The 19127-nt window shown below is 41.9% G+C and overlaps 1 protein-coding gene across 1 annotated transcript in view; it reads right to left on the bottom strand.

The window, feature by feature from the left end:
- Window positions 1-19127, bottom strand: part of ZNF407 (zinc finger protein 407) — a 918238-nt gene that overhangs the window by 389469 nt on the left and 509642 nt on the right. Inside the window, 1 exon segment of the mRNA XM_030211702.1 lies at window positions 573-739. Within this exon segment, the coding sequence (XP_030067562.1) occupies window positions 573-739 (167 nt within the window).

The raw sequence follows: 19127 nt of genomic DNA, 5'->3' as shown, positions 1-19127 counted from the left end.
ATGGTTTTGAGTTACACGTGTAATTGTTGAATATGGGGGCTCATGCGTAAATTTAGGCGCAGGCATTATGGCGGTGCCTAAATTTACACGAGCCCCCTGGGCGTAAGCGCCATGTTATAAACCGTGCCTATCCTTAAGCGTGGTTTATAGAATAGTGCTTTTTTTGGCGACATAAATAGAATCTGGTCCTAAGAGTATAACTTGAATAGATATGTGTCTGTGTGTGCACGCGCACCCCAATATTTAACTGAGCCCATCATGTAACTCACAAATAAAGCACTTTTGCCTTATTATCAAGCGGTGACTCATGCAGCAAACTGAAAGAAAGCAAAAACCATCATTGCTTTTGTTCCTAGAAAAACTTTTTTTTTCTTATTTGAATTTGTAGGGTGCTTCAACTAAACCACACAGCACTGACAAAGGAAATGATCAAACTGAGTGTATATAGGCAGCTGAAGTATTTGACTTTTTTTTTTTTTAAAGGAACACCTAACGTTTTAAAGGAACACCTTCTAACGTAAACCCAGTTTGTATATGATTACTGAAGTAATTATCCGTATTTCCAAACAAACCTGTGTGAGTCCTGAAATGGTCTTTCATTGCCGATGCAGTGAGAAAAGAATAATGGCATGTGGGCCAGGTACACTTGAATGGCTTCTCTCCCGTGTGCAGTTTCATATGGTTGTTTAGTGCCCACTTCTCTGTGAATGTTCTGTCGCAGAGGTTGCATGTAAATTTTCTGAACAGACAAAAACAAGAGAGAGAGAGAAAAAAGGCATTAAAGCTATGACACGGAAGGGGGAAAAAAGATGAAGAGAGAAGCAGAACATTCCTAACTGGTAGTATGGTAAATGCACAAGCTTTTGTGAAGAGAACTGTAGCCCTGCTCTGTCATGTCTGTATAACCAGGCATTGATTTTTCTGTCGTGGCCTGGCACTTCAGCCATTTATTCTCTGCTTTGCGGTTGGGCCCAATGGGTTTGAAAAATTCTGTTACAGTCCAGTCACCCCTGAGGCAAATGTGAGAATAGATTTCACCTGTACAGGGCTACACCACTTATCCAGGGCATGGGCTGTCAGAGCAAAGGCTAAATGAAAAGCTATCCATACTAAGGCACTCAGCCAATCACACTGCTACAGGCACCACACTGCTGCTTCAGTGCAGTGTTGCAATAGCACTTGTAGTAATATATTGCTTTTACTCTAACAAAGCAATGACATAAAAAAAAGCAGGCTTTAAAAGGAGCAATTAAAAACACAGTGTGTCCTAGTTTTTTCTCACATTCTGTGTCTGACTGAAAAAATGTTCAGTTTTAGCCCAAGGGTAAGGGTGTTTTTGTTTGTTTTGCATATATCTATCTATATCTATATATATAAATGGTGAGAGAATGTATTCACTAATGTAAGGATCCTTTAGGGACCCTGACTAGCTCACTATGCTCCTGCATTTAGACTCATAACAAATCAGATCTGAAAAGAAATGTAAGGTTACAGCATCCCCCTTCTGGGATTGACTGAAATGGTACTGCCTGCCCTTATGTAAGTCAGCCACCCCCCTAGGCCTAGACAAATTGTAGTGGATTTTTGAGGATTTACTAATAGAAGCAGTGTGTCCCTAAGGCTCAGCCTTTGGGCCTAGTTGCTTTTGTATCTTATGTAAAGCCTCTGTTGAGTTTTGAGTTTGTGTCAAAGTGATTGTAGAAGTCAAAGGTATTACTCACGCCTCTGCTTGCTATTTAATTAAGAAGTGGAGCTGCTGCTGGACTCTCAAGCCAAATGGAGAAGGAGATAGTAGCCCCACTAAAGAGCAGGGTTACTGGAGGAAGTACTGTGTACTAGATTATCATTATTAGGAAGACGGGGTGTGTTTGAGTCAGAATGGAATAGGTTAGCCTTGGTTCTTGGGACACACTTTACCCCCCAAAAAACTAATTACCATTGAAAGGGTTCACCAACACTAATAAAGGAAGAATGTTTATAATTACAGTACAACCTCAGGGCAGAAAGGCTTTCTCAGAGCAGGAACTGTTTCGCACATATCTTTCAGTAAAAAGAGATGGAGCAGTCCACATTTGTCTCCGAGTGATTGTTTGGAGGGAGTTCTATGCCATGGTCATGAAGGGAAATACCTTCACTATGGAGCACTGTAGTTTGGTTACCAAATACCAGTACTGTAAGAATTTCTTACTAATTTGTATGGTTTAATATAGAGCAGGGATGACAGGGACCAGCTCTAGAGCAGCCCCTAGTGGCCATATAACCGATATAAAAACTGGTATATATGTAGAGGTTGATTTTCCCACTTGCACGTGTTAGAACCAGCATTTGTATATGTAAGACTTGTATTTTACTTAGAACTTTGGAGCTTTGCTCCTCTTGTTCTTAATTTATAGATTTTTTTCAGGTGTTTTTAAATACCACACAGTTTAGCTTTATTGCCCCTGCAATCAGTTCTCCACAATGCTGGTCTAAATGAACAACTTGTTGACTTTTATGTATAACTCTGAGGAAGATATTCTGTTTAATGTTCAAATTCTTAGTGGCGTGGGGGGTAGGGGGTGTGGAAGGTAATTGAAGGGATCACAAAACTGAAGATTCACAACAAATGCTCTTAACACTCCAGGACTTTACAAATACGCAGACTATCACACTTGTTAGTTGTTTTGGATATGTTAAGGTAGTACTACTTGTTAAATTAGTTTAAAATCACTGCTGTGAATGAAAAACCTTACACAACCGTTGGTTGAAAGACTCTAGCACTGGTCCTACACTTAAAATGGCTAATGCAAAAATATTCTGTGTGCACATTTTTGATCCACATAGTACAATAGACTGGCTTGATCTAAGCCAATAGGGAAAATATCCACTTAGAAAACTGACCATTTAGTCTTACTCCATTTCCTATCTTGTAGCTAACACTCAAAATGCAATTAGGCATTACCTTTTATCGCATAGTTTTAAAATATTTCCTGAGGAGTATTGTATGTTTACCATATAGTAAGTCCAAAAATCCAGACTGCTCAGGGATCTGGTCAATCCGGATTTTTGGATTTTCAGGCAGCCCTTTGTTCCCGGCTCTCCCTCCAATCCCTGTTCTTCATTCTCAGGCCCCTAAAGCCCCCACTGTGACTACGCCTCCCTCTTTATTCCCTCCTTGCACAGTCCAGCATCTTCCCCCCCCCCCCCCCCCACTCCCAATCCTGCCCACTTGCTGTCTCTCTAACCCACAGAATGTAAGAAGAGTTAAACTGAATAGGCAAAAGACTAGGTCTAGGTGTAAAAAAAGCTAGCAACAGACGCTGCGGTGCCCCCATCCCTAGGGTCAGCTGGATAAAATGACGGTTGAAATAAAGTAACTTAAGTACTTGGCAAAGTCTTTATGTCGAGCCATCCACTGAAAGGGTAGATGATCAGTGACCAGGAGGAAGTATATCACCCCAACAAATAATATTGGAACATTTCAAGGGCCCTCTTGACAGCTAGAGCTTCCTTCTCAATTACCGCACAGTTCTTTTCTATCAGGAACAACTTCTGACTAATTTATGCCACTGGTTGATCTTCCCTGTCCATTTCCTGGGCTAGAAGAGCCCTGAGTCCAATCTCTGATGCATCGGTCTGCATGATGAAGGGCTGGTTGAAGTTTGGGCTGACCAGCACTGGCTCTGAGCAAATATCCCTCTTCAGGGTTTGGAAAGCAAGGTCCAACTTTTTAGTCTAGTGTATCTTTTCTGGAGCTTTCTTCTGTAGGAGGCAAGTGAGCGGTTCTGCTTTCTTAGCAAACCCACGAATAAACATGCGCTAATAAACAATGAGCCCGTGGAAGGCTCGTACTTGTTTTCTCACCTGGGGTACTAGCACCTGGGTGATTGCCTCTACCTTCTGGATCTGGAGTCTCACATGTTCTTTCCTGAGTGAGTATTTCAGCTACTGGACTTCTTATCATCCCAAGAAACATTTTTAGGATTCGCTGTTAGCCCGGCAGTCCACAGACTATCCAGTACTGCTTCTCTCTCGATGAGATGGGTTCTCCAATCCTTACAGTAGATGTCAACATCCTCTAAGTAGGCTGCCATGTAGTTGCCATGTGGTATAGCAATCCACAAGATGTTAAAAGGTAGCTGGAGCCCCACAAAGGCCGAAAGGCAACACCATGAACTGGAACAAACCCTGGGGAATGGAAAAAGTTGTCTTCTCCTTGGCAGCCGGGGTGAGAGGTACCTGCCAATATCCCTTGGTCAGGTCCATTGTCGAGATAAATTGTGCTTCTCCCAGTTGCTCGATGAGTTCATCTACCCTTGGGATTGGATAAGCCTCTAGTTTAGAAACAGCATTCACTTTCCGGAAATCAATACAATACTAGATGCTCCCCTCTGGCTTTTGCACCAGCACAATGGGAGATGATGACCAATTAATGGTCAACACATTGAGACACCCAGTTCTTGCATTTCAGTGACCTGTTTCATCACAGCTTGCCACTCACATTTATATATCTATATGTATGTGAACATGATTTTTTATGTTGAACATATCATTGAGTTAAGTTTGTGTTTTTATATGTACATGAATATGTGATATTAATTGTAAATATAATGCAAGCTACTTTTATTATTTGTGTAATGTTTGTCAAATTAATTTGTAGTTATGCTTTAATTTTAATACTTGAGTGACTCATCCAAGGTCTCAGGAGCATGAGTGAGATTTAATGCTAGTTTTTCATGCTTCTCGGCCACTAGACTACTTCTCCACTCAATTGAGTTAGTAAATTGCAAAGGTTTGTGTCATATGTAGTGTGCATATTTAAACTTAATCTGAATCCGTAGATGCAGGGAAAAGTATGAGTTGCAAATATTCTCTATAAGAATATGCCTAAAATATAACTAGAACATGTTTATACTAAATTTATGCTTTCAGAGAAAACATAACTCAAGAAAGCTATCTTATTTTATTTGATCAAATAAGGGCTATACTGGGGAAATTACACAGTGACATATCAGCTATTTATATCCATGAGTACAGTAAAAGGTTTCCAGATTTTGTCGGAGGCATGCATTTTGACCTTGGTAGTATACAACACTGTTTCTAATAATAACAACAGAATATGAAATTTGTACAATTGCAATTATATTGGGGTCTGTATTCCGTTTGGGAGAGGCAGGATGGCTAAGTCTCATGGTCGGCACTGAGCGTGGATATTCAATGCCAGGCTGTTTCTGTTGACCAGCATTGAATATCCAGGTTTTTTTGGCCACTGTAAACTTTACAAGCCTAGTTAATATTCAGCACTAGCAACTTAAAATTATAGTGGCCAAAGATTAGGTCGCCAAAATTGCAGGCCTATGTGGCTACTTAACTTGGCATGCAAAGCGCTGAATATTCCGATTATAGAATATATAATTAGTTGGTACTGATTTCAGCGCTGGTTTTTTAGGTGCCATATATAGAATCCCCCCTATGAGCTAACAGCAAATATTCAGTGGGAGATAACCGACTATCCCCCGCTGAATATTCTTGGATAACCGGTTAAGTGCTATTTAACCAGCCAGGAGCCATTCCTGGCCGTTTAAATAGTGTTGAATATCGTCCGGATTGTCTTTAGCTCCAGGATGTCTTAATTTCATGATACAATTATTTGAAGGTCATGTGAATTTTCAGTTTAAATTATTACTGCATCTTTCCTGTTTGATCAGGAACACCACCAAATCATAAGTTACAAATCATCTTTGTTTATATTTCAGCTAACATGTCAATGTTCTTTGTGTTTTGCTGAAAAACATTTAGACTTCCTTGCTGAGACAGGATATTTTATCTACAAAATCATGGAAAAAGAAAGACTGCTGAGAAGGTTAGATCTTTAACTTCCTGTAGAATGATATTTTATTTACCAGACAGCTGTAAACTAAAAACTAATTACCTCCTTACTCTCAAATTTCCTTGACACAGTACTATTGGTAGCGAGATCTGGAGGGGCATTTTTGATATGGCGTCGAAGTCTGATTTTGGATATTTTGCAAAAAAAAAAAAAAAAAAAAACGTTCAAAATCTGAAAAGGAAAGAAGGTCATTTTCAAAAAAGAAAAACTTAATTTTTTTTTAATATCACTTTGAACAAGGTTTTGTGCTTTGGACGTTTTTCTTTTTGGTCCATTTTCAGAAAAAGAAAAAAAGAAATCTAAGTGAAAAACACACAAAATCAAGCCATTGGGATGTAGGAGTCAGCATTCTTAGAAAACGGGTCCCCCAGATATCCCAGGAGAGCAATGGGGCACTCTAGGGGGCTCTGCTGTGGACTTCATATAAATGCTCCCGGGTACACATCTCACCACTGCTCCCTTATCTTGTCTGCTGAGCCCTCCTAAACCCACCCAAAACCACTACCCTCAACTGTTCACTACTACAATAGCCCTTATGGGTGAAGGGGGGGGGGGGGGGGACCTATATATGGCTACAGTGGGTTTTTAGTGAGTTTTGGAGGGCTCACAGTTTCTACCACAAGTGTATCAAGACTCAAGTAGGAAGAGGTATGGGCCCGGGTCAACCTGTCCGCAGTGCACTGCACCCACCACTAGACTACTCCAGGGGCCTGCATGCTGCTCTACTGGACCAGAGTATTACATCTGAGGCTGGCATAGAGGCTAGTGTTTTTAATCACATTTTTGGGGGGTGGGAGGGGATCAGTGACCACTGGGGGAGTAAGGGAAGGTCATCCTTGATTCCCTCCAGTGGTCATCTGGTCATTTAGAATACCTTTTTGTGCCTTGTTATAAAAACAGGTCTAGACATTTTTCTCTTTCAAAAATGAGCCCATTAGTGCCACAGGAGAAGGTATATAATCTAATTTTTGCCATTGTCAAATTGATAATTCTATTTCTACATTGATTTCAAAAGCCACTCTTATCATTGTTGATCCATTAAAGCTGGCATCAGGAAATGTAAATTGACCCATTAAATCATGGTTTATTAGACTGCTGTCATACCCATAGTACAAGGATTTTAAGCAAAGCTTCTCTTTCTTCCTTTCTGATGGTAAGCTAAAATATGAAACTGATAAAGTGAACAAGTTTGAAGATTGTTTTCAAAGTCACTGCCTAAGAATATGCTCATTTTCAAAGCACTTAGACTTACAAAGTTCCATAGGTTACCTTGTAACTTTGTAAGTCTAAGTGCTTTGAAACTATGCCTCATTTTGTCAGTAAAAGAAGTGTTTGCATGCAAAAATGAGAAACTGAACTAAAAATGACATGATTAAACAAAAGAAAATAGTATGATGATGATAAGGAAAAGGGGAACAATGAGCGCTGAAAAAAAGGAAAAAAAGAAATTATGAGAACAAAGGAAAGAGAAAGAAAATCTAACTCAGACAAAATGGCTGTAATCTCACTTAGGGGCCTATTTACTAAGCCATGTTAGCTGTTCAATGCAGGAATTAATGTGCGCTAATTCCCATGTTAAATATCTTACAAGGAGAATGCCTTTTTGGGGTACAGAATAGGCAGGGACTGCTCCTAACAGTTATCATGCAGGTCGTAACCAGTGCTTTTTTTGTAGAAAAAAGGTGTCGGTGCTCATTATGAGTGGGGTCACCACATATGGCTCCACCCCTTTTATAGCCACACCCACATTAGCCACACCCCTTATACCAGCCATGGCGCATATAAACAGACATCCTTGAAAATATTATACTAGTATAGGAGAAAAAAATAATTTCTGTAAGCTGTTACAGCTCCAGTATACCCATTGCAAAATAAGACAGCAGATGTAAGTTCTCAAATTGAACATACTCCAAACACTAAAATGAAAATAATATGATTTTTTCTACCTTTGTTGTCTGGTGATTTTGTTTTTCTATCCATATTGGTCCCAGTCTCTGATTCTGCTGCTCTCTATCTGTTCTCTTAACACTGTTTCCAGGGCTTCATTTCCATTTATTTCTTCTTCATTTCTTGCCCTACATCCATAAGTAAAAGCTGGGTCCTCCTCCATGGAATTGACTGGAGGAGGTATAACGTGGATCCAACTTTTGCCTATTTTCTCCATCCATGTGCAGTTTTTCTCCTCTCTTCCCTTTCCCTCATCTCCATCCATGTGCATCTTCTTCTTTTTTTCTTTCCTACCCTCCATCCATGTCCAGCATTTCTCCTCTCTCCTTCCCTCCATCCATGTCCAGCATTTCCCCTCTCTCTTCCCTCCCCTGTATCCATATAAAGCAATAATTCTCTCTCCCCTCTCCTCCATCCAGGACTAGCATTTCTCCTCTCTCCCCGCCAACTCCTCCATCCATCCATGTCCAGCAATTCTCCTCTATCTCCTTCTCTCCTCTCCATCCGTTTCCAGCATTTCTCCTCTCTCCACTGCCCTCCCCTCCCATCCATGTGCATCTCCTTCCTGTCTTCCCTCCCCTCCATCCATGTCCAACATATCTCTTCTCTTCCCTGCCCTCCCCTTCCATGTCCAGCGATTCTCCTCTCTCCCCTTACCTCCCCTCTCATTCATGTCCAACTATTCTCCTCTCGCCCCTGCCCTCCCCTTCCATCCATGTCCAGCGAATCTCTCTTCGCTAACCTACCCCCACATCCATGTCCAGCATGTCTCCTCTCTCTCCTGCCCTTCCCTCTCATCCATGTGCAGCGATTTTCCTCTGCCCCGTCCTCTCCTGCCATCCATGTCCAGTGATTCTCCTCTCCCCTGCCCTCCCCTCCCATCCATGTCCAGTGATTCTCCTCTCCCCTGCCCTCCCCTCCCATCCATGTCCAGCAATTCTTGCTTCCCTGCCCTCCCCTCCATGTTCAGCATGTCTCCTCTCTCCCCTGCCCATGTCCAGCAATTCTCTCTTCCCTGCCCTCCTCTCCCCTCCCCTCCATGTACACCTACTACTACTACTACTACTAAACATTTCTAAAGCGCTACTAGGGTTATGCAGCGCTGTACAGTTTAACAAAGAAGGACAATCCCTGCTCAAAGGAGCTTACAATCTAAAAGACAACATGTGCAGTCAGCTTACAATCTAATGGACAACATGTGCAGACAGTCAATTGGGGCAGTCTAGATTTCCTGGATAGAGGTAAAATGATTAGGTGCCGAAGGTGATATTGAAGAGATGGGCTTTGAGTAAGGATGTGAAGATGGGCAGGGAGGGGGGTTCTGCGTATGGGTTCAGGGAGTTTATTCCAAGGCAGAAAGGGCGGAGCCTGGAGTTGGCGATGGTGGAGAAGGGAGCAGAGAGGAGGGATCTGTCCTGTGAGCGGAGGTTTCGGGTAGGAGCGTAAGGGGAGATAAAGGTAGAGAGGTAGTGAGGGGCTGCAGATTGAGTGCATTTGTAGGTTAGTAGGAGAAGTTTGAACTGTATGCGGTACCTGATTGGAAGCCAGTGAAGTGACTTGAGGAGAGGGGTGATATGAGCATATCGGTCTAGGCGGAAGATAAGACGTGCAGCAGAGTTCTGAACGGATTGAAGGGGGGATAGGTGGCTAAGTGGAAGGCCAGTGAGGAGTAGGTTGCAATAGTCAAGGCGAGAGGTAATAAGAGAGTGGACGAGAGTTCGGGTGGTGTGCTCGAAGAGGAAAGGGTGAATTTTGCTGATGTTGTAGAGAAAGAAGCGACAGGTCTTGGCTATCTGCTGGCTATGCACGGAAAAGGAGAGGGAGGGGTCGAAGATGACTCTGAGGTTGCGGACAGATGAGACGGGGAGTATGAGAGTGCAATCGACTGAGATAGAGAGTGGGGGGAGAGGAGATGTGGGTTTGGGTGGAAAGATAATAAGCTGTGTCTTGGACATGTTCAGTTTCAGGTGGCGGTTGGACATCCAGGCAGCAATGTCCGATAAGCAGGCCGATACTTTGGCCTGGGTTTTCACAGTGATGTCTAGTGTGGAGAGATAAAGCTGGGTGTCGTCGGCATAAGATGATATTGGAAGCCATAAGATAAGATCAGCGAGCCCAGGGAAGAGGTGTAGATTGAAAAAAGAAGGGGTCCAAGGACAGATCCCTGAGGAACTCCAACAGAGAGCGGGATGGGGGTGGAGGAAGATCCATGAGAGTGTACTCTGAAGGTACGGTGGGAGAGATAAGAGGAGAACCAGGAGAGGACAGAGCCCTGGAACCCAAATGAAGATAGTGTGGCAAGGAGTAAATTGTGATTGACAGTGTCAAATGCAGCGGATAGGTCGAGGAGGATGAGGATGGAGTAATGACCAACGATTCTTCTCTCTCCCCTGCCCTCCAATATCCAGCGAATCTCTCTTTGCTGACCTCCCCTCCCCCCCATGTCCAGTATGTCTCTTCTGCCCTTCCCTCTCATCCATGCCCAGCAATTCTCTCTCTCCTCCCCTCCATATCCAGCATGTCTCCTCTCTCCCCTGCCCTCCCCTCCCCTCTCATCCATGCCCAGCGATTTTTTTGTGCCGGTACGAGCCGGTACAGCGTACTGGCACCTTTTTCCTGAGGTCCGGCTCACTTGCCCGATCCCTTCCGTTCCTGCTCCCGGCCTCGCTCCAAAATCTTTTCATTACCCAGTCGCGAATCTCCTCTCTCCCCTGCCCTCCTCTCCCCTCCATGTCCAGCATGTCTCCTCTCCCCCCTGCCCTCCCCTCCATGTCCAGCAATTCTCTCTCCCCTGTTCTCCCCCTCCATGTCCAGCGTGTCTCCTCTCTCCCCTGCCCTCCCCTGTCCAGCATGTCTCCTCTCCTCCTGCCCTCCCCTCCATGTCCAGAGATTCTCCTCTCTCCCTTGCCCTCCCCTCGATGTCCAGCAATTCTCTCTGCCCTCCCCTGCCCTCCATGTCCAGCAAGTCGCCTCTCTCCCCTGCCCTCCCCTCTCAACCAAGTCACGGCGAACCGGAAGTGAAGGTAGCAGTGCTCACTGAGGCAGGCACGCAGGCAGGTTCATCTCCTCTCGCGTCGCTTCCCTCTGAGTGTGTCCCGCCCTCAAAGGCGGGAAGCGCTGAGAGGGAAGCAACGCGAGAGGAGACGAACCTGCCTGCCTCAGTGAGCACTGCTGTCCGGTTTGCCGCGACTTGGAGAGGGGAGGGCAGGGGAGAGAGGCGACATGCTGGACATGGAGGGGAGGGCAGGGGAGGGGAGAGAGGCGACATGCTGGACATGGAGGGGAGGGCAGGGGAGGGGAGAGAGAATTGCTGGACATGGAGGGGAGGGAAGAGGAGAGAGGAGAATCGCGACTGGGTAATGAAAAGAGTTTGGAGCGAGGCCGGGAGCAGGAATGGAAGGGAGCGGGCAAGTGAGCCAGACCACAGGAAAAAGGTGCCAGTACGCTGTACCGGCACAAAAAAAGCACTGGAGGTAACACACAAAAAGAATAATGCCACCTTGAGAGGTGTAGATATATGAATCACACATTATCTGCCTTGCAGTTAACATGCAATAGCAAAATTTTCTCTCCAGTTAACTGAATGGTAGTCTAGCCAAACATGCTGGAAACACCTCCAGTAACTAAAGCAGAGGATTTGCAGTCACCACAAATTAATTTAGTATATTACTGTGTAGTAACTGTAAAAGCTTAGCACAGCTTAGTATATAGGAATCTTAGGTTACCATCAGAAACTGCAAGGATGCTTTCAAATTACAGTGTTATGTGATCACTACTTACTGGCACTGGTAACTGGTAAATATATATGTTGATTTATCTGTCTGACACATCTCCATGTATTTCCCATTTTCAAAGCATGACAAGGCTCTTATTTCTAAGATAGGGGACTCTGTATTTTGTAGTATGGCGTGAGATACAGAATCAGTGCATAAAGAACTTAAACAGATAAACAGGTTAAGCAAACACTATCTTTTAACATATACTTTCTCTCAGAAGTACATTACAGTTTTATGAATGATAAAATAAATCCCTCAATTTTACATCCATAGTCTTTTAAAATATATTAATTCTATTCTTGTTGAATTTCATTAAATATACAAAATCTATTTACAGCAAACACTTGATCTAAATATACATAATCACAATAGAAAGACTATATAGATATATAGAGAGAAAATGTATACATCTAAAGATATAGATATATGTATTCCCAGTATATAATTGAATATAAACTATCTGAGTATAAATCAAAATAACAGTCCCCATATCTCCCCTCAGCCGTCTTTTCTCCAAGCTGAAGAGCCCTAGTCACTTTAGCCTTTCTTCATCACAACCCCTTTATCATTTTTGTCGCCCTTCTCTGTACCTTTTCTAATTCCACTATATCTTTTTAAAGATGTGGTGACTAGAATTGAATACAATATTTGAGGTGCAGTCGCACCATGCAGCGATACAAAGGCATTATAACATTCTCATTTTTGTTTTACATTCCTTTCCTAATAATACCTAACATTCTATTTGCTTTCTTAGCTGCCACACACACTAAGCAGAGGGTTTCAACGTATAATCAACGATGACACCCTAGATTCCTTTCCTGGTCGATAACTCCCAATGTGGAACCTTGCATTATGTAGCTATAATTCGGGTCCCTCTTTCCCACATGCATCACTTGGCACTTGCTCACATCAAACATCATCTGCCATTTAGATGCAGTTTCCCAATCTCGTAAGGTCCTCTTGTAATTTTTCACAATCCTTTTGTAATTTAACAACTTTGAATAATTTTGTGTCATCAGCAAATTTAATTACCTCACTAGTTACTCCTATCTCTAGATCATTTATAAGCAATGGTCCCAGCACAGACCCCTTAGGAACCCAACTATCTTCCCTTCTCCATTGAGAATTCTGACCATTTAACCCTAATCTCTGTTTTCTATCTTTTAACCAGTTTTGAATCCACAATAGGATACTAACTCTTATCCTATGACTCTCCAATTTCCTCTGGAGTCTTTCATGAGGTACTTAGTCAAATACCTTTTGAAAATCCAGATACACAATATTGACTGACTCACCCTTAGCCACGTTTGTTCACCCCTTTGAAGAAATGTAATAGATTGGTGAGACAAGATTTTCCTTCACTAAATCCATGTTGGCTTTGTCTCATTAATTCATGCTTTTGAATATGCTCTGGGGGTTTATATTCAAGTATTTCTTTCCTTCTCCCCTCCCTCCCAGGGAACACTCAATGAAATTACATGGAAATACTTTTAAAACAAACAGGAGGAAATATTTTTCATTCAAAGAATAGTTTAGCTCTGGAACTCACTGCCGGAGGATGTGGTGACGGTGGTTAGCATATGTGGGTTTAAAAAAGGTTTAGACAAGTTCCTGGAGGAAAAATCCATAGTCTGTTATTGAGGTGGACATGGGGGAAGCCACTGCTTGCCTTGAGATTGTAGCATAGAGTTTTGTTAATAATTGGGTTTCTGCCAGGTACTTGTGACCTTGCTTGGTCACTGTTGGAAGCAGGATACTGAACAAGATTGATCATTGGCCTGATCCAGTATGGATATTCTTATGTTCTTTAGATGCAAGGTTTCTCGAGACGGTTTCATGCACAATGAAAAAGGAAGATTATTCCAAAGGGAGGGGCCAACAACATTATAAACTAACAGTACATGAAGTCAAAATGTTGGATATATAGCAGTAACAGTTACACTAATTGCTGGAAAGCCACATTTTACAACACACATATGTGGTGGGATCAAGTATGGCTTCTTTACAAATATGAAGTTGTAGTGGCAGCAAAATGGGTTCTTCACCTAGCTTCAATAGGGTTTCAGCACCTACTGATACTTTCTTTTAATTATAAATGTGCCTGCAAGTGCAGTTTAAAATTGTATTAATTATTTAGAGGCTGACTGCATCTCATTCTGTATATGATGTACTGACTGATGTCAAATTTTTTTAAGAAGAATAAACACATATTGGAACAAAAATGGCATGCGGGAGCATTCATACCCTCCCTACTGTTCACTATTTCTTTTTTGGAAGGCAATTTTTAAGATGGCTGCCTGGGAATAATCCATGGGTTCATAGCCGCCGAGGGGGGGGGGGGGCAGGGGGGACAAAATTCCCTGGGCCCGGGCCTCCAAGGGGGGCCCGGCGCCGCAGTCCCACCCGCCCTCCGTCGTTGACCGTCTGCCACTGGGTCACGCCCCCTGCATTGAAATCACAGCGCCTCTCACCACCGTGTGAAAGCGCTGCAGGCAGCAGGGCAGTACATCGCCTCCCTTTGGGCCTCCTTCCCTCCCTGTGACCCGCCCTCGTCTGATGTAACTTTCGCGAGGGCGACACACAAGGAGGGCCGAAGGGAGCCGATCTGCTGCCTGCAGCGCTTTCACACGGAGGTGAGAGGTGCTGTGATTTCAATGCAGGGGGCCTGGCCCAGTGGCGGATGGAGGGGGTGGGTAGAGGGGGAGAGCAGCGGCAGTGACCTCGGAGGGGTGGAGGGGGAGCGGCGATGGCAGCGACCTCGGGGGGGGGGGGGGGGGGGGGTGGAGGGGGGAGCGGCGGAGGCGGCGACCTCGGGGGGCCCGGCCCACTCTTGGCGGCCCTGCATGGGTTTCCTTCGATACTGTGAGCTTTATCATCTATCTCACTATCGTTGAATATTTTCTTGTTTCCTTTTTTCTGTTTTGTAATAATGTAAACCATTTTGCTGTTATTCCTTACCACATATTTGTTTATATGTATCATAGTCCTTTGTTAATCATACCTTTTAGGTCCATGCTTTTTGTTTTTAGTCTGGTTTTTTATCGTTTGTTTTATTGATGATTTAAGGAGAAGCAATGCTTTTTATTGTTTTTTGGGGTTTTCTGTACAGCAATATAGTTGGATCCCTGATGCAGGCGGTGTCTTTGCCAAAACATTGACCCATGCCGGGTCTTTATCTGTCGGTGCTTTGGAATAATGACTATTTGTTCTTCCTACACATTTGAAGCTGTGTGACTTCCTCTACTTTTTCTTGAGTTCTGTCTACACTAAGATTATCCATGCTAACATCTTCATACAGATGCAGTATCCTTTACCTCCTAGACAAATCTACAAGAAAATAATTACTCCAGTCAGGACATATGGCCAATTTTATAGACTGCAACAGATAAGCTCACATTTTCTCCTAGCTAATAATTTCAAATGCTAACAATAGATGTACCAATCTTGGAAAATACCATGTATTTAATATACTTCAGTAGACTATCAAATGCACTTGAGTTTAATTTAGGTAGTAATAATATTAGGAGTGTGTGTGCTGCAGATAAGATCCATTTTCCAAATAAACATTAAAGAATCAATATTTAAAGTGATTTACATGGTAAACTTCAGACTTAGCACAAAACACTGCCTTGAGAAATGTGGTGCCAGTTAAAATATAACTGTTTAATTCTGGGAGATACTGAAAAGATTCTGGTATAGTGTTTCCAAATAACAGGATAGCACAGATATTCAGCACTATCTGGTTATTTTTATTCATTTAACTAGGACCACATAAATAGTGTTTCCTAAATTATGCAAATAATTTATCTGGAAAACTTTAAGACATTCAAGTTAAGCCAGATCACTTTATATACTAAGTTAGCTGAAAAATCCAGTGAACTTTAAACGGATTCTTACCACTGAATAGTTTTGACGGAGTATATGTAGTTGTGCTATAATATGTCACAAACAAATCAACTTCCAATGTGGGTGGGACCTGAGAATGCAGAACAGGTATTGTATAAGCTTAAATGGGCTCTTATAGAATTGCCTTGGAGGTAGGTATTTGTACTAATAAATTAGGCACACATACACATAAAGCAGCATTTCTGAAAGAACATCCAAATCAGAATTGGGACATCCTGCTCATAAAGTCCAAAAAAAGAAAATCCATCTCATAGCAATATTTGAACAGGAAAGACATCTTCGAAAATATGTGAGAAGGGTGTGCTTATGCTGGAGACATCCATCCTGAACAACCATTGTACAAAGTGAAATGTTTAAATTATAACCAAGGAAAACAAGGTACAGGGATGGCTGTCTGGTAGCATTCTTATGAAAATGGCCACACAGACATCCCTGCAGCATAGAGGATATGAAAATGGCCACACAGACATCCCTGCAGCAGAGAGAAGTAACCTAGTAAGTAGCACAGTGGTCTGTAAACCAAGGGACCCATTATAACTCTTTTTTTGTAAATGTGATCCCTCCAGGAACAGAAAAATATCTATTGTACCTGAATATACACCACTTCAATAGCCTTCAGGCTTAAAGGTGTCTTATATCTTTAGGTACAGTAAGCATTTTTCTGTTCCTGAAGGGAGCCTCATAAAAAGAATTATTAATAGAGTTATAGTGGGACTTGAACCTTTGCCCCTTGGTTTACAGTTCACTGCACTAACCACTAGGCTGCTCCTCTGACCTTCTTGCTGCTTTGTTCAGAATGGTCACAATACCTGCAGCTGACATAGGGCCTGTTTTTCTTTTCCAGTTTCACTTTAAGAGGAGAGGGAGGAGACAGCAAGTCACTGAGAAATTAAGGAGGGGCCACGACTTAAGCCCTCCAGTGGTGAGTTGCTCAATGAGAGCATTTTTTTATAATGTGGACGTAACTGAAACAGATCTATATAAAAAATGTCCTCTTTTTAGATATGGACGTTTCTTCCTATTCGAAAATTGCTGTTGGATGTCCTATTTTTGTGCCTTCCCTAGTCCCACCTAAAACACAAATATAACATGCTCCCTTGTTATTTGCACGAAATGTAGTGTGAAACATCCAAATTCTGACTTTCCAAAATCAGGATTTGGATATTTTTAATAGATGGACGATTTTTTAAGGATTTTGAGGTGTCCATCTGCTTTGAAAATGAACACTGCAAGGGGTTAATTTTGTAAAGCTGCTTTATACATGGAAAATGACTCCCATAAAATTGTCCATGTATATAAACACACTCACATAAAAAGGTAGGTCCACCACAGGATTACACATAAAAATGTAAGCGTTGCCATAATGGGACAGACCGAAGGTCCATCAAGTCCAGCATCCTGTTTCTAAAGGTTGCCAATCTAGGTCAAAAGTACCTGGCAAGATCCCAGAATAATAAAACAGATTTTATGCTGCCCAGTCTAGAAATAAGCAGTGGATTTTCCCAAGTCCATCTTAATTATGACTTATGGACTTTTCTTTTCAGAAATTATCCAAACCTTACCTTTTTAAACCTTGTTGAGCCAACTGCTTTTACCACATGGCAATCAGCATAGTGTAGCATGCTGGTGGTAAAATGGGATGCCCACCTGGTATCACAATGTCACTGACGACAGCTGAGTGTAATCAATGGCAGTTGTAGAAAGGGTGGAAAGTCAACTATATTTCTTGTTTATATTAAGTTCTGAATTTAACAGTGTCTGCTGAGGATCTTTAACTTTGAAAATCTCAGGGGAAATCTATGGGACCAGCATATTCTATGAACAGCACAGTAGATAGCACAGACTGTCTGTAAGCAAGTGAACTGTCCATTGCAGATAATAAAGACAGTACTTGACTTGGGATACAGTTTGATGTTAATGTTTTGCATAATAATGCAAAATGCCTCATAAGTCCAGTTCAGAGTACAGGTAGTAAAAGTCATTTATATCTATATTATAAGACAATTACCAGAAAATAATCTTTTCCAGTAGCCAATTTTAGTCTTGTACTGCATTTTCATATTTGAAATACTCTTAATTACTTGTCACTACAGAAGTCATTGTAAATAGAAATTATTATTTTTGACAAGAAAAAATATTAAAGCATTGGCCAAGGTTAACCAGTCAGTCACTTTCTGTTATGAGATTATTCTTCTCATCTTTGTGGCAATCCAATGTATTATAACAGAGCGAGAGAGACACAGAGAGAGAGAAATGACTTGATATATACTATACTAAAGTACTTGATCAGATCAAATACAATCCTAGCACTGAAAATAATTGGGTACAAAATCAAAATAACTCTTCTGTGCCCTTGGAGTAGAGGAATAGTCTACTGTTTAGCGCAGTGGGCTAAGAACCAGGAGAACCAGATTCAGTTTCCATGGTGGTTCCTTGTGATCCTGGGCAAGTCACTTAACCCTCCACTGCCCCATAACTTAGATTTTGAACCCATTAGGGACAGAGAAATTACCTATACCTTGCAAGTGTACAAAGGCCATCTGATTTCTGCCCCATCTTATATTAACAACCTCCATATTCTCTATGTCCCTTCTTGCCGCCTCTGCTCGGCTACAAACAACCTTCTTTACCTCCCAGCGCCCTCAGCCTTACACCTGAACATATCCCATGAAACTGCATTCAGTTATCTGGTCCCAAGTTCCGCAACTGCAGATCAAGAATCAACTTTCAGTCTCCCTGATTAACACACATACAAAAAAAAATAAACAACTCAAAACTTTTCACTGAAACATTTGAACTTTCTAAAGACTGGTAACTCATACACCCACTACATCATCCTTGGATCCTTTTCTATCACCTGTCTCTTCCCCACCCCTCTGAATTTAGTGTTTCAATGTTTGTAAATTGAATAGGAGTCTTTTTTTTTAAGGCCCACTATGGTATATCAAGTGTACTAAACAAATAAAATAAATAAATGTAGACCAGTCCCTGTTGCTTTATGAAACAGACCAGATAGATTGCACTGATATACAGCAGATGTTCTCATTTACTAGAGCTTTGCCTGCCAAAGGTATTTCATATATATATCTAGGAAGTGGCTAAGAAAATAAAGGCCAAAAATGTACAGTAGCTGTTCACAAAGCACAAAAGATCTGAAAGAGAACACACACAAAACAAATATCTGGTAAACATGAAAGAAAACAAACAAACAAAAAAAAAAGCACCAAATATGATGCCAAACATACAGCAGGAAGAAATGATTAATTTTTTTAATCTTTAATTTTATTGATTTTCATGAAATTATTAACAAAAACATTTTAAGACTGAAAGGCTCCAAGAAGCAATGTGTGGAAAGTGAAGAGGAAAAGGCAGAAATGCAGTAGTCAAAGATGACAAACCAGAAGAAGGACCACATATGGCTTGCTAAGGTACATACAGAAATGGAACAGATACCACACTGTTCACTGAAAAGAGTATTTATGAACAATTCACAAAACGGAAAGTGGACAAACTATGGAACTTCATGAGATAAACCTGAGAACACTAAGGGAGCTCAAAAAAATTTGACAGGGGGCACTGAAGGATGTGGTTACTACATATATGGAAATGGGAAAAAATCTATGGGGTTG

This window comes from Microcaecilia unicolor, chromosome 1 (genome assembly GCF_901765095.1).
Source record: "Microcaecilia unicolor chromosome 1, aMicUni1.1, whole genome shotgun sequence".
Classification (NCBI taxonomy): domain Eukaryota; kingdom Metazoa; phylum Chordata; class Amphibia; order Gymnophiona; family Siphonopidae; genus Microcaecilia; species Microcaecilia unicolor.
This window is presented reverse-complemented; position numbering and strand designations above follow the sequence as displayed.